At 49.4% G+C, this 14,809-nt stretch overlaps 1 protein-coding gene across 2 annotated transcripts in view; it reads right to left on the bottom strand.

Moving 5' to 3' along the window:
* Positions 1 to 14,809, bottom strand: part of MYH9 (myosin, heavy chain 9, non-muscle) — an 89,652-nt gene that overhangs the window by 60,965 nt on the left and 13,878 nt on the right. The window contains exons 2-3 of one of the 2 annotated variants that reach the window (XM_011978946.1): positions 11,770 to 12,121; positions 3,834 to 3,990 (exon numbers count right to left, since the gene is read on the bottom strand). In XM_011978946.1, the coding sequence (XP_011834336.1) occupies positions 3,834 to 3,990; positions 11,770 to 12,102 (490 nt within the window). In that variant the 5' untranslated portion in view covers positions 12,103 to 12,121. Of the gene's footprint in view, positions 1 to 3,833; positions 3,991 to 11,769; positions 12,126 to 14,809 lie in introns of those variants that run through there. The other variant, XM_011978945.1, reaches the window with a different exon arrangement.

The raw sequence follows: 14,809 nt of genomic DNA, 5'->3' as shown, positions 1-14,809 counted from the left end.
CTAGTTTTTTTGTATTTTTTAGTAGAGATGGGGTTTCACCGTGTTAGCCAGGATGGTCTCGATCTCCTGACCTCGTGATCTGCCCACCTCGGCCTCCCAAAGTGCTGGGATTACAGGCTTGAGCCACCGCGCCCGGCCTTTTTTTTTTTTTAAATTGAGACAGGGTCTCGCTCTGTTGCCCAGGCTGGAGTCCAATGATGCAATCTCGGCTCACTGCAACCTCTGCCACCGGGTTCAAGCAATTCTCATGCCTCAGCCTCCTGAGTAGTTGGGACTACAGGTGTGTGCCACAATGCCTGGCTAATTGTTTTGTATTTTTAGTAAAGACAGGGTTTCGCCATGTTGGCCAGGCTGGTCTCGAACTCCTGACTTCAGGTGATCCACCTGCCTCGGCCTCCCAAAGTGCTGGGATTACAGGCATGAGCCACCACGCCCAGCCGAAGAAGAAGGAAAATAGCCTAGAAATGTCCTCCGTCAGTCAACATGGCAGCTCAAGAGCTGCAGCAAGTCCAACGCTAGGCTGAAGGCAAAGTGAAAACCTCTCAGACTGAGGGTTAGAAAACACATGGACCCGATTCCTGCACCGACTGCTTTAAAGGAGGCACCAACAATGCAGGTTTCCCATGCTCACAACTGTATTTCCTATCCCTGGTCTCCAAAAGATGAAATCGCCCACCTGGCTGGGTGCAGTGGCTCACGCCTGTAATCTCAGCACTTAGGGAGGCCGAGGTGGGTGGATCGTGAGGTGAGGAGTTCAAGACCAGTCTGACCAACATGGTGAAACCCCATCTCTACTAAAAATACAAAAAAAAATTAGTCGGGCGTGGTGGCATGCGCCTGTAATCCCAGCTACTTGGGAGGCTGAGGCAGGAAAATCGCTTGAACCCAGGAGGCAGAGGCTACATACAGTAAGCCGAGATCACGCCACTGCACTCCAGCCTGCGCGACAGAGCGAGACTCCATCTCAAAAAAAAATAAAAGAAATCGCCCACCTACCTGCCCTCATAATTTGCAAATCTGATCAAACCACTTGATTCAGAATCTTGACAAATCATGAAGAGACTCTTCATTCCACAGATGCATGAGGGCAGCCCCTAAGTTCCTATTAAGGCCATTTGGTTATGGCCAAGACAAAGGGAAGTTCTGGTTCTCTGCATCCTTTTTTTTGTTTCCCAATTACTTTCAATATATGGAGCTTTCAGGCCATTCCCACCAAATTTTTGTTGCTGTTGAACAAATAAATATTGAATGAATCTCTTGGAGAAGGAGTCCCACGGGTTAACTGAAGACAGTCTGAAGTCCAGACCTAAAGACTCTCTCTCCTGCCTCCTCAGTACACATTACTCAGTCTTAATGTCTTGCCTAAAAGCAAAATTGCCCAGTTGCTAGATAACCATCCCAATCCAGGATCCCAGTGTGAGAACAGACCTTTACTCAGTAGCTCAGATCTCAAGATGACTCCGGAATACACTTCTTGCACTAGGGCCAATTAAGAGAGCTGGGAGCAAACTGACTCATAACCTCTAGAGACAAAGACTCAGACTTTTCTGGAATCCCACAGAATGTTTTTCCACCAGGCTATTCTAGTTAACATTTTGAAACAGACATTCTACTTTGGAACTGAAGGGCTGACTTCCTCAAGGAATTTTGATAGACGTGAACATAAGCCAAAGACTCAGCCAAACTTGAGCATCCTACATAATGCATCAAGCTGAACAGTGAAATGCCTCCTTCACAGCACGGCGCGGGTGGTGGGGGACAGGCCGCGGGCTGCCACTCTAAACCACTACACCAGGGACAAAGTGGTTAACCCAACAAGATGCATTACCACCACTGTCTAGATAGACTGCAAAGTTTAAAGAAAAAAGGATCCTTATATAATGGGACATAACAAACCACTATCCATACAAGATAGGAGAACACAGCCCTGCCTGAAATTGGGTTTCAGTCAGGATTACATATGCCAGGTACTTGGCTAAGCTCTGAGAATATAAAGGCAACATGGGCCCTGTGTATATCTAGGGGAGAAAAAGAAATGTCTAAACACTGCAGTCAAATAAAGCATCACCAGGGCTCTGATGCAAATCTAGCCCAGATATTCTCTTTGGAGGCCCTAATGCTTCAGTCATGTTTTTAAAAAAAGAGTAGGGATTTGCCAGGCATTGCAGGCAGATGGAGCAGGTAGGGTGTTTTGAAGCAGAAAGAGCTTTTAGGGAAATGTAAGGAGTTCCACATAGCTGGGAAGGTGGAGAGGCAGGCAAGGGGCCAATTTTGAAGGGCATTGTACACTACCACAGAGTCTCAGTGTTATTAGGCTGGTGCAAAAGTCATTGCAGTCTTTGCCATTACTTTTTTTTTTTTTTTTTTTGAGACAAAGTTTCAACTCTGTCGCCCAGGCTGGAGTACAGTGGCCGGATCTCAGCTCACTGCAAGCTCCGCCTCCCGGGTTTACGTCATTCTCCTGCCTCAGCCTCCCGAGTGCCTGGGACTACAGGCGCCCGCCACCTCGCCTAGCTAGTTTTTGTATTTTTTTAGTAGAGACGGGGTTTCACTGTGTTAGCCAGGATGGTCTCGATCTCCTGGCCTCGTGATCCGCCCGTCTCGGCCTCCCAAAGTGCTGGGATTACAGGCTTGAGCCACCGCGCCCGGCCGATTGCCATTACTTTTAATGGCAAAAACCGCGATGACTTTTACAGCAACTTAATAGCCCTGGGGGAATGAGGAGCCTTTCTATGATTTGTCAAGATTTCAAATCAAGTGATTTGATCACCTTTACATCCCAGAAAGATGACCAGCTGGTGGAAGCACAGGGTGAGGGACTCTATTAAGAGTGAAGTTGGCCGGGTACAGTGGCTCACGCCTGTAATCCCAGCACTTTCAGAGGCCGAAGCGGGTGGATCACCTGAGGTCAGGAGTTCGAGACCAGTCTGGCCAACATGGCAAAACACTGTCTCTACTGAAAATACAAAAATTAGCCGGGCATGGTGGCACGTGCCTATAATCCCAGCTACTAGGGGGACTGAGGCAGGAGAATCACTTGAACCTGGGAGGCGGAGGTTGCAGTGAGATGAGATCATGCCACTGCATACTCCAGCCTAGGTGACAGAGCGAGATTCTGTCTCAAATAAAAAAAAAAAAGAAAGAAAGAAAGGGAGTGGTAGAGACTGTCCGATGCTGGGGAGAGGTGAGGTAGGAACTCCCGAGAGCCATGGACTTAGCAACATACAGGTCATAGGTGACCTCTGTCGGCCAGTCTGGAGAAGGGGTGGAGAGAGACAGCCAAGGTGAGGGGAATGACCATGAGGTGGGGATGGAGGCAGTGAGCACAGACGTTTCCTCCACAAAGCTTCACTGCAATGGAACAGAAGGGGCACAGAAGCCAGAGTGACAGCGGGGCAGAAGCCACCCGAGGCTCTGCATCTGTTTGTGTAGAGATGGGAATAACTCAAATGTGTTTCTAGACTGTGGGGAAGGAGCAAGAGAGGAAGAGGGAAAAACACAAAGGGAAGGGAAGAACAGGAAGAAGAAGGGGCCTAAAAGAAAGCAGAGGGGACAGGCACAAGAGCTCTTGAAAAGTATGAGAAATTGGGAGAAAAATTAGGAAATGTATATTTTAAAGCTTCTAGAACATTCTATCAACATGTAAACATGTCCTCTGGATAGCCATTGGCCCTGGCTCTCATACAGAGGTCTACAGACCTCCATGATGCACTGCTCATCACCAGCCACTAGATCGATGTGGCACCAAATGTGACTTAGCACCTGTGGAGGTGTCGATGAGGCCCCAGGTGAAGAAGACTCAGCCCCAGGTGGGCTCACACTGCGTCACCCACCTTGCATCATACTCCTGTAGGCGGTGTCTGTGATGGCATAGATGTGAGGGGGCATCTCGTGCCTCTTCTTGCCCTTGTACATTTCCACAATCTCTTCAGAGTAGATGGGCAGGTTCTTGTAAGGATTGATGACCACACAGAACAGGCCTGAATAGGTCTAAAGAAAAGAGCGGCAGATAGGAACGGGTTAGCAAGGCTGATTCTCACTAGTGTACAAACTTCGCAGCAAAATATCTGCGGCTTCAAAGGACCTGAGTCAGCCTGACGTGAAGGCAGTCCCTGATGGCCCTTGCTCCCAGTGGCCCAGCTCCCACAGCCCTGTTGCAGGTGTGGAGCACCGGCATCCTCCTTCTGCCCTGTAAGTGAAGATCCTCCCTCTCCACTGCAGGAGTGCTCCAGCCTCGTAGGTCACTGAGTGTGTGTATCCACCAGGCAAGGTCTTTGGCTAAACGGACAGCAGAAGTCCAGTTACAAAACTCAGAATCGAGGACAATGAGAGATGTGTTTGTCATCGTGAGAGAGACATAAACAGAAGAGGGCTCAGCTGCAGTGCAGCAAACTGCAGAAACCCAAATCATTCCACACTGAAGGAGGCTGAGAGATAGTGAAGCTTACATCTTTCTAGCACTGGAAAAACGCACTGTGTCCTAAACCAATTAGATCTTTTGTGGGATACTGGGAACCAGACAGACACCTCTTTCTCTGGAATCTTCTAGAGACATTCACATGCAAATCCCTCAAAAACTTTAAGACTATTTCACGTTCCCTGTGAGCTTTCTCCAAGACTTCTCTGGAGGGGAACACAATTAATCAACATCCAGGCCAGGCGCGGTGGCTCAAGCCTGTAATCCCAGCACTTTGGGAGGCCAAGACGGGCGGATCACGAGGTCAGGAGATCGAGACCATCCTGGCTAACATGGTGAAACCCCATCTCTACTAAAAAATACAAAAAAACTAGCCAGGCGAGGTGGCGGGCGCCTGTAGTCCCAGCTACCCGGGAGGCTGAGGCAGGAGAATGGTGTGAACTCAGGAGGCGGAGCTTGCAGTGAGCCAAGATCCGGCCACTGCACTCCAGCCTGGGTGACAGAGCGAGACTCCGTCTCAAAAAAAAAAAAAAAAAAAATTAATCAACATCCTTAATGTGAGGTACCTAAAATACACCCAATACTCCAAGTGTGACTTAATCAATTTCAAATAAGACCCCCCAGAGTCAGATATCCTGAGTTCAAATCTCAGCAAGGGTAAGGTTCTTAACCTCTCTCTCCCTCCATTTCTTGATGTGAAAAACGGGGACAGGCAGAGCTCTAGACCTCATTGGGTGGTTAAGAGGATTAAATGAAGCGCTTACACAGCAGGCAGCGCAGCCTTGGAGAGTAGCTCTGGGCAGGTCAGGAAAACCATTTCCAACAGCAACAGTTTACACACATCTGTCCTTCCTCATCTTCAGGTAAATACACCTTACCTTGTGACTACCTCCGTGTCTTCAGGTAAATATACTTTACCTTGTGACTACTAATTCTTTTTCTAATAAACTTCCTGTTATTTTTTTCTCCCAAGATCCCTCTCCCCCATCAAAAAAAAAAAAAAAAAGACAGAGACTCCTAATAGCTGCGCAAGACTCCCAAGACCACCCAGGTGGTAGGTGCTCAGTTGGGGGACGCAACTCTCTTTAAGAAGCTGGAGCAACCCAAGTACCCTCTTTCTAAGAAAATGGGCCTGAGGGACCCAGCGAAGTGAGGCCAGGGCTCCACGCACCACATCAACTGCGGCCCTGCCTCTGTGAAGTGACGATGGAAGGTCACAAGGCATTGGGCAGAGCTGGGAGCAGACTCGGGTCTCCAATGCCAACCTCCTTGGTCACGGAGGCCGGTTCTCCAAGCTCCTTCCAACCTTCTGCTTTCTCCATCACAAACGGCCTGCACCTTGACTGTTCATGAAGCAGCCACCAGTCCATGCACTATGGGGTCAACTCAGCCCCCTTGACCTGTGCCCTTTCCAGTCACTCCAAAACTGGGGATGGATCTTGTGGCTGAACCCAAAGACAGGGTCCACACAGGAACCAGTCATGAAGAGAAGGCTCTTCTCAGGCACTGGCCAAAGGCTATTGGCACAGGGAACTTCCAGGCAGCAATTAGACTAAAGGCAGAACGCAGAGGGCCCCACCAACCACACAATGGTATGTATTCAGAACAGCTGAGGCCAGATACAGGGGCTCACACCTGGAATCCCGGCACTTGGGGAGGCCAGGGTGAGAGGATCGTTTGAGGCCAGGAGTTCAAGACCAGCCTAGGCAACAAAGCAAGTCTCCATCACTACAAAAAATTAAAAAATAATTAGGTGGGTGTGGTGGCATGGACCTGTAGTCCCAGCTACTCAAGAGGCTGAGATGAGAGGATCACTTGAGGCCAGGAGTTCGAGGTTGCAATAAGCCATGATGGCAATGCTGTGCTCCAGCCTGGGTGACAAAGGGAGACCCTGTCTCTTAAAAAGAAAAGAGCAGCTGAGCTTAGAAATGGACAAACACGTTTGGCTGCTTGGAAAAAGGGATGCAGGGCCCCTGATTTCCTTTCTTCCTGGGATAATTAGTCACTTGTTTTCCCTCCAACTATTCTTTTCACAAGAGACCAGGAAAGCTCTGAGGCAAAGAAGTGCAAACACGGTATTGGCAACCTACAGGCCCGGGCATTTCAGAAGGAAGAGAAGCGGGAGCCTATTCTGGTTTTCCCTCTGCGTGAATGTTGAATGGGGACAAGACAGAAGGCCAGGGAACAGCAAGGTCACCCCAGGAGCTCAGAAACAATCAAGCTTTGTTCCTGGACTTTGAGAAAACCCACACTCTAGGAAATCCAGCCCAGGAAAATCAAGGACACGTAGTCGCACACTAAGGGAGTGCCATGGAGCCAGATGTTTGGAAACAGCTGGTGCTGACAGCAGAAGGGGACTGCGGGTCATTAGGACAAGTCTTTCTGACAGCTGGGTGGGCAGATGGTCCTGTGGAGTGGTCTACGGGAGCTCCAAGTTCTCTGGGCTAATCCCATCAAATCAGTGATGATGGAGCTAAGCCCTGTGGAATGAGCACTGAGGCTCAGGTGGGAGGAAGGAGATTCACTGGATGCTCGTGGAGGCAAGACATCGAGCAAAGCGGCTTTGCTCCCACGCGGCGCGGCCACGCCATGGTGCTGCTCCATTCACAAGCCACAGAGGCTCTTTGTGCCCATCCGCCCCCATCCCAGGGCCTCACCCCCTGAAGAAAAAGACAGAGCAGCTGTGGCTCAGAATTAGCCACGCCGCCCACAGTGCTGGGCAAACAGGCTGCACGAAGGCTCCTGAGGTCATGATTTGGAAGCTTGATGGAGAGATAGACCGTGAATGAGGCAGCACCTCCTGCCCAGGCGGCCCCGCCCAGGGGCGCTGACATCTTAATAGCTCTGCACCTGCTGGGGTCTCCACTACAGTGACTGCAGAGGCCATCAATGGGCCTCTTAGTGATGATGCTTAGAAGAAGGCTGGTAAGAGGCAGGAACAACTGCACACCAGAGGTGACAGCAAGGAAGCGAAAATGAGAGTTAATGCCTCCAGCCAAAGAGTCCTGGAGAAAAGGCGTAGGCACTACCCACCACGCCTACCCACAGTAAAATCTCCGCGTGTGGCTTGCAGAGGAAAGACGCAGCCACTAACACTGAATATATCTGAATAATGACTGTTCCCTTTTGTGGGAGGGAAAGGCTCTGTGCAGGCTCAGGCAGGCTCAGGTGCTCCGCTTGTTTTAATTCATATCCAGTGGATCCCAAAAGAGACTGAAGTTAAAAAGGCACCAATAAAGAGCTAAGCAGAGGAACAGGAGTTACTTTCACTTGTAACACACATCAGCAGCCTGAGTCCAGGCCCCCAGGCCCTGCCCCGAGCCAGGTGCTGGCTGGGCGCTTTAGAAAGTTCCCGTGGAATCCTTGCAGATGAGAAAGTGAGACTCCATGTAGCTATGTCTCATGGTCAGTAAGGGGCAGAACTGGGATTTGAACCAGGTCCTGGAGGCTCCAACTGTAGCACTTAAGGGCTCTGCTTTACCGAGCAGAGGCCGTCTCAGCTTAGTGGCACAGCAGAGTGGGGGTGACATAAGCTATAAAGCCTGCCAAGAGGAGCACCTCTCAATCCCAGACAATGAGGCTGCAGCTCCCATGTCACCGCCACAGACACTGTGCTTCCTTAAAGCACAGTCTGTCATTCATTTATTTGCAAGTCACTAAGTCTGAATTTCAGTGGTTAATACTCCTTAGGGACAGGGGCTTTTAATTTGGTCCACATGATAATCTCATCAAGAAACAGATGAGACATAATTGGGCTGAAAATCAGGAACCCAAGTTCCAGTCTCAGCCTGGCCAACACCTGGCTGTGTGACCCTGCTTAAGTTCCTTGCTATCGGCCGGGTGCGGTGGCTCACGCCGGTAATCCCAGCACTTTGGGAGGCCGAGACGGGCGGATCACGAGGTCAGGAGATCGAGACCATCCTGGCTAACATGGTGAAACCCCGTCTCTACTAAAAAATACAAAAAAAAGGCCGGGCGCGGTGGCTCAAGCCTGTAATCCCAGCACTTTGGGAGGCCGAGGCGGGCGAATCACTTGCGCACAGGAGTTCAAGACCAGCCCTAGGCAACATAATGAGACCCTGTCTCTAATAAAAATACAAAAAACTAGCCGAGCGAGGTGGCGGGCGCCTGTAGTCCCAGCTACTCGGGAGGCTGAGGCAGGAGAATGGCGCAAACCCGGGAGGCGGAGCTTGCAGTGAGCTGAGATCCGGCCACTGCACTCCAGCCCGGGCGACAGCGCGAGACTCCGTCTCAAAAAAAAAAAAAAAAAAATACAAAAAAAAAAAAAAAGCTAGCCGGGCGAGGTGGCGGGCGTCTGTAGTCCCAGCTACTCAGGAGGCTGAGGCAGGAGAATGGCGTAAACCTGGGAGGCGGAGCTTGCAGTGAGCTGAGATCCGGCCACTGCGCTCCAGCCTGGGCGACAGAGAGAGACTCCGTCTCAAAAAAAAAAAAAAAAAAAAAAAAGAAGGCTGGGCTTTAAAGGAGACTGTTCCACATATCTACTTGTTGATAGGTCCTTGATGAGCCAGGCTCATCCCCAAAGGGTGGGCATCAATGGCAGAAAACAAGGACCTCGTTGTCACAGACTGACACAGACTGATTTAGCAATCAACAAGGAAATGCAGTCCTTGTCAGGAATTCCGGGCAAATAAAATGCTCCATGGCTCCACTGAAGGCTTTAGCACATTGCAGCGCACTCAGAAGCATGAGTCTACCTCGTAGAAATGTGCTTAAGTCTTGCTGAAATCATACAGAAAATTAAACAGCTGACCCTTTGAGAGCTGCTATCTCTGTAATGGAATGAGCCTGCCACCACCTCCTTTTATTACACATGTGATCGTGAGCAAAATCCCTCAGTCTGAAAGTTGGTCTTCCCATCTATAAAGTGGGAAGGCCATAATAGTCTTTTCTCTTTTTTTTATTTGAGACTCTGTTGCCCAGGCTGGTGTGCAGTGGTGCAATCTCAGCTGACTGCACCCTTGACCTCCCAGGCTCAAGCGATCCTCCCACCTCAGCCTCTAGCAAGTAGCTGGGACTATAGGCACGCCACACTATGCCCGGCTAATTTTTCTATTTTTTGTAGAGATGGGGTTTCGCCATGTTGCTCAGGCTGGTCTCAAACTCCTGAGCTCAAGCAATCCTCTCGTCTTGGCCTCCCAAGGTCCTGGGACTGCAGGCATGCACCACCATGCCCAGCCTATAATAACCTCTTCATGGCTTTTTTCCTCTAGGTCAAAAACATTTTGAGGACTGTTTTATTCAGCCCAAAGTTCAAGGTGGCTAGAGCAGCATAAAGAAATAAAGAGCTATTTTAGGAATAATAACAAGCAGATATTTCTTTCCCACTGGGGACAAAACCAGAAGGAAATATCTTTGAGCTGAACAGAGGAATTTGAGGTTGATATTGGACAGGACTTTGTGATCCCAGAGCCTGTTGCCTCCAGGATACATAAATGCTCATCTCCCCGTCTCCTAACTTGGTGATGGGCTGTCTTTCTGCATTTCTTTCTTGCCAGAAGAAAGAAAATGACGCCCCTGATCTGCTGCATGTGCTGGCCCTTTGCACATGCTGGACTCTCAATACACTCCCCCTTGGTCAAGCCTGGCAAGGGACCAGCACTCAAGTGCTGGACAGAGTCCCGGAGCAAGTCTTACTCTTGGTGGCTCACCTCCGCTCAAAGTATACTCCCTAGTGAAGTAAGCCACACCAACATGCATCCATAAAGAACAAGATGGGCCAGGCACAGTGGCTCACGCCTGTAATCCCAGCACTTTGGGAGGCCCAAGCAGAAGAATCACTTGCGCACAGGAGTTCAAGACCAGCCCTAGGCAACATAATGAGACCCTGTCTCTAATAAAAATATAAAAAATTAGCCAGGCGTGGTGGCACAGGCCTGTAGTCCCAGCTACCAGAGAGGCTGAGGTGGCAGGATCGCTTGAGCCTAAGAGTTTGAGGCTGCAGTGAGCTGTGATCATGCCACTGCACTCCAGTCTGGGCAACAGAGCAAGACCCTGTCTCAAAAAAAAAAAAAAAGATGGCAGAGATACCAAAAACAGGCTTGGGGCAAACGGTGAAGGGAGAGGGGATCTGGTGGCGCAAGAGGAACAAAGCAGGAAACCAGGAGATGGCACTCCCTACTTTGGAAGGAATCTACTACATTTTTAGAGTGCAAAAGGCTTATTGGAAAGAAATCAAAGAGATAAAGCTATTTTTAAAAATATTTTTAAAAATAACATATTTTATCTTAAAAAATATTTTAAATGAGATATTTTATTTTAAAAAAACATATATATATATCTTTTTTTTTTTTAGATAGGGTCTTGCTCTGTTGCCCAGGCTGGAGTGCAGTGGCGTGATTTCGGCTCATTGCAAGCTCCGCCTCCCAGGTTCACGCCATTCTCCTGCCTCAGCCTTCTGAGTAGCTGGGACTACAGGCGCCCACCACCATGCCCAGCTAATTTCTTTTTGTATTTTTAGTAGAGACAGGGTTTCACCATGTTAGCCAGGATAGTCTCAATCTCCTGACCTTGAGATCTGCCCAGCTCGGCCTCCCAAAGTGCTGAGATTACAGGCGTGAGCCACCGCGCCTGGCCATAAAAAATATTTTTAAAGATATTTTTAAAAATAATTAAAATTTTAAAAGGTATTTTTTAAGATATTATTTTAAAAAATTAAAATTTTTAAAAAGAGGCTGGGAGCGGTGGCTCAGGCCTGTAATCCCAGCACTTTGGGAGGCCAAGGTGGGTGGATCACCTGAGGTCAGGCATTCAAGACCAGCCTGGTGAAACCCCATCTCTATTAAAAATACAAAAATTTGCCAGGCATTATGGCAGGTGCCTGTAATTCCAGCTACTTGGGAGGCTGAGGCAGGAAAATCACTTGAACCCGGGAGATGGAGGTTACAGTGAGCCAAGATCACACCATTGCACTCCAGCACGGGCAACAGAGCAAGACTCTGTCTCAAAAAAAAAAAAAAAAAAAAAATTAAAAAATTAAAAAAGAGAAGGAATCTACAACATTGACCTGAACCTTCATATCTCCACCAAAACTTGAGGACAAAGGCCAGTGGGTGGGCATCCCTCAGACAGGGCCATATTCTTCTCCCTACATATGTTCTAAAACATGCTTCCTGTTTTGTTTTTGGCTGCGAAGGGAAAAGAATAATGTTATGGGAACATCCCACTAGGATGTTCAGATGTCAAAGTCCAAGGATGTCACCCCAGCACTCCTTCCAGACCCCTTCTCCACCAGAGAGCCAGGGCCCAGGCATGTGAGGGTGATGGGAAGACCTGGCCCGCCCCCACTTGGAGTCCTCAGACCCATCCTGCAGGGTGCCAGGGCAGCCACTTACGTAGATAAGCCCTGAGTAGTAACGCTCCTTGAGGTTGTGCAGCACCGAGGCTTCGTTGAGGCACGTGAGCTCCGCCATATCCTCCACCTTGGAGAACTTGGGCGGGTTCATCTTCTGGATGTCATCCTTGTTCACCTTCACCTTCTTCCCGTTCTCCACCAGCTCCACGATGGCCTCTTCGCCCACCTCCTCCTTGAGGCTGGCTGGCTCGAAGCCACTCTTGTCGGAAGGCACCCATACCAGCTTCTTGGCAGCCCAGTCGGCCTGGGCCAGCGGGTTATTGATGAAGTTTTTATCCACATAGAGATACTTATCGGCAGCTTGCTGTGCCATGGTGACTTACAGCCAGGACCTAAGGGGGAGGAAAAAGACAACACATTACATACAACTACATCAGCCACACGAGATCACTCATACTCACACCTCTTCTCTTTGCAAACTGTATAGGATTAAGACGCAGTAAAACTCTGTATAACCAGGCTGTACAATTTTCTTGCTCCACACTTTTGGGATAAAGATGTGCATCACTGAAAAAATAAGTTGGGTCCAGGACAGTGGCTCATGCCTTTAATCCCAGCACTTTGGGAGGCCAAGGCAGGCGGATCACCTGAGGTCAGGAGTTCAAGACAAGCCTGGCCAACATGGCGAAACCCCATCTCTACTAAAAATACAAAAATTAACCAGGCGTGGTGGTGCACACCTGTCATCCTAGCTACTCGGGAGGTTGAGGCAGGAGAATCGCTTGAACCCAGGAGGCGGAGGTTGCAGTAAGCTGGCTCACATCACTGCACTCCAGCCTGGGCAACAGAGAAACAGGCTGATAGCAGGGATTTTGTTAGCAATTAAAGGTAAGGTGTATCACCCTAGGGTCAATACACAATCAAACAAATCCATCAAGAAAACTATCGTGCCAAATGAACGTAACAAGAGTCTCCAGGACAGATGCAATTCAAGTCGCTATGCTACACATAGAAAGGTAGCAAAGTAGCCACACACTTTAGGAGGATTTCCAACAAAAACAGGTTTCTAATCAACCAAAAACATGCAACTGACTACAACCCCACATGGCAGAAGTTTCCAGTTTAAAAAACTTGTTCTTATTTCATGAAGTCAACTAAGACAAGAGAAGAAAATAAAACACCAATATATGTTGCCACCAGATTTGAATTCCATCTTGATAAGACAGCCCAAAAAAAAGCAAAGAGAAAAGATGCCAGGTTCCAAGAAACATGTAGAATGCTAAGAGTGCTTCCCTTTGGGGACACTAAGGTCAAAAGTGACCCTCACAATTCATGGGCCAAGAGAACTCAAGTTCATGTGTGTTTGCTTTTTTCAAAACTCATCAGCAAAATGAAGATATAAAATAGGCCGGGGACGCTGGCTCAGGCCTGTAATCCCAGCACTTTGGGAGGCCAAGGCGGGTGGATCACCTGAGGTCGGGAGTTCAAGACCAGCCTGATCAACATGGAGGAACCCCATCTCTACTAAAAATACAAAATTAGCCAGGCATGGTGGCGCACGCCTGTAATCCTAGCTGCTCGGGAGGCTGAGGTAGGAGAATCACTTGAACCCGGGAGGCGAGGGTTGTGGTGAGCTGAGATTGTGCCATGGCACTCCAACCTGGGCAACAAGAGCAAAACTCCGTCTCAAAAAAAAGACATAAAATAATAATGCTGTATAGATCTGTGTGGTTTTATACTTTATGAAATGCTTTCACACATATTTCGCTATCTCGAAAGGTCTTTGTCATAACAACTCTGTAAACCAGGTAAGGTATATATTATTATCACCAATTTACAGATGAGGAAACAAGTTCCCTGGATGTAACGGGCTTTTCCATAGTCATTCAGTCCTGTGGCCTTTCCACGGCTAACACAGTCATTATTCCTGCTCAGAGGCGCAGGCTGGGATCACCTGAGGTGGCCACCCTGGTGTAAAACAGACTCAGCTCGTGGCCACCAGAGGAGGCAGCCCAGAAGCTCACTGCCCAGCTCCCGCCGGGAAATCAAGAAAGATCAGGAAGGTGCTTTTTTTCCCTCTGAGATCAAGCCCCCTCCCCTCAGGCCCTTGCAATTGAGAAAGTCCCCAGATCCAAATACGGAATACCAAGGGCTTTCGTGCTTCCAGATTCCAAGAGGGTCTTGGATCCCAAGGAGGCTAGGGGCATGGGAGGGAAAGAACAAAAGGAAAAGTCTAGGCTGCCCAGAACTTTTCATCTGGGCTCATTAGCGGTTTTCAGTCAAGGCCGAGGGGCTCCCCTGGACTCACTCCAGGAGGGGCTGTTTTCCAGGAAAAAAACCTGTTTGCTGGCTCCCTTTTGCCAGGACGGATACAAGTCCCAGGAACAGAGCTTGGCAGCGTCACCAGCTGCCCCGGCCGGTGGCTCTGTTGACGTTCCCAACACAGGCAAACCCCACAGACTCTTGTGGGGACCAGGGGGTACATCCACCCTGCAAGGATCACCCTGAGAGCAGGCCGGGCTCAGAGTGAGTCAGAGCAAACAAGACAGGAACGGTGGCTGTGAACTGCCTGGCCGCCCCGTCTTTGCTGCGGGTCTGAGGTCTAGGGTCTACACCAGGAGCAGCCCCCAGGGCACCACCAGCTTATTTTCAGCTGTCTGCACTTCCACCCTGGCCAGTCCATTCAAGCAAATCCAAGGTTTCTCCCCGCCAGGTAAATCCTAGTTGATCTTTGCCTCCCTACCATGTGTCTGACCACTAACTAGTCAATAGGCACCCCCAGCGTCCCAGCACCCAGGCTCCCCAAAGTCTCCCCATTGCGTCCCTGCCTGCTCAAGACCTTGCAGCAATCACAGAACACAGGTCTCAGGGGCTGCTGGTTCTCAGCCTTTTCACAGACCCCAAACCCACGAAGGATAACTCCATGAATAGCAGAGAGAGACTCACTTGAACCCCATGCCCCAAAATCCTAAGTATGCTGCTGACCCCGCCAATGAAGCCATCTGAGGACATCAGTGCCCCTCATGAGACACCTACTGAGAGCAGAAGGGGCAGGGGACAGTTATTAAGTACCTCCCAGC

This window comes from Mandrillus leucophaeus, unplaced genomic scaffold (assembly GCF_000951045.1).
Source record: "Mandrillus leucophaeus isolate KB7577 unplaced genomic scaffold, Mleu.le_1.0 Scaffold2, whole genome shotgun sequence".
In the NCBI taxonomy this organism is placed as follows: domain Eukaryota; kingdom Metazoa; phylum Chordata; class Mammalia; order Primates; family Cercopithecidae; genus Mandrillus; species Mandrillus leucophaeus.
The sequence above is the reverse complement of the archived record's forward strand: the minus strand, read 5'-3'. Positions and strand labels throughout refer to the sequence as shown.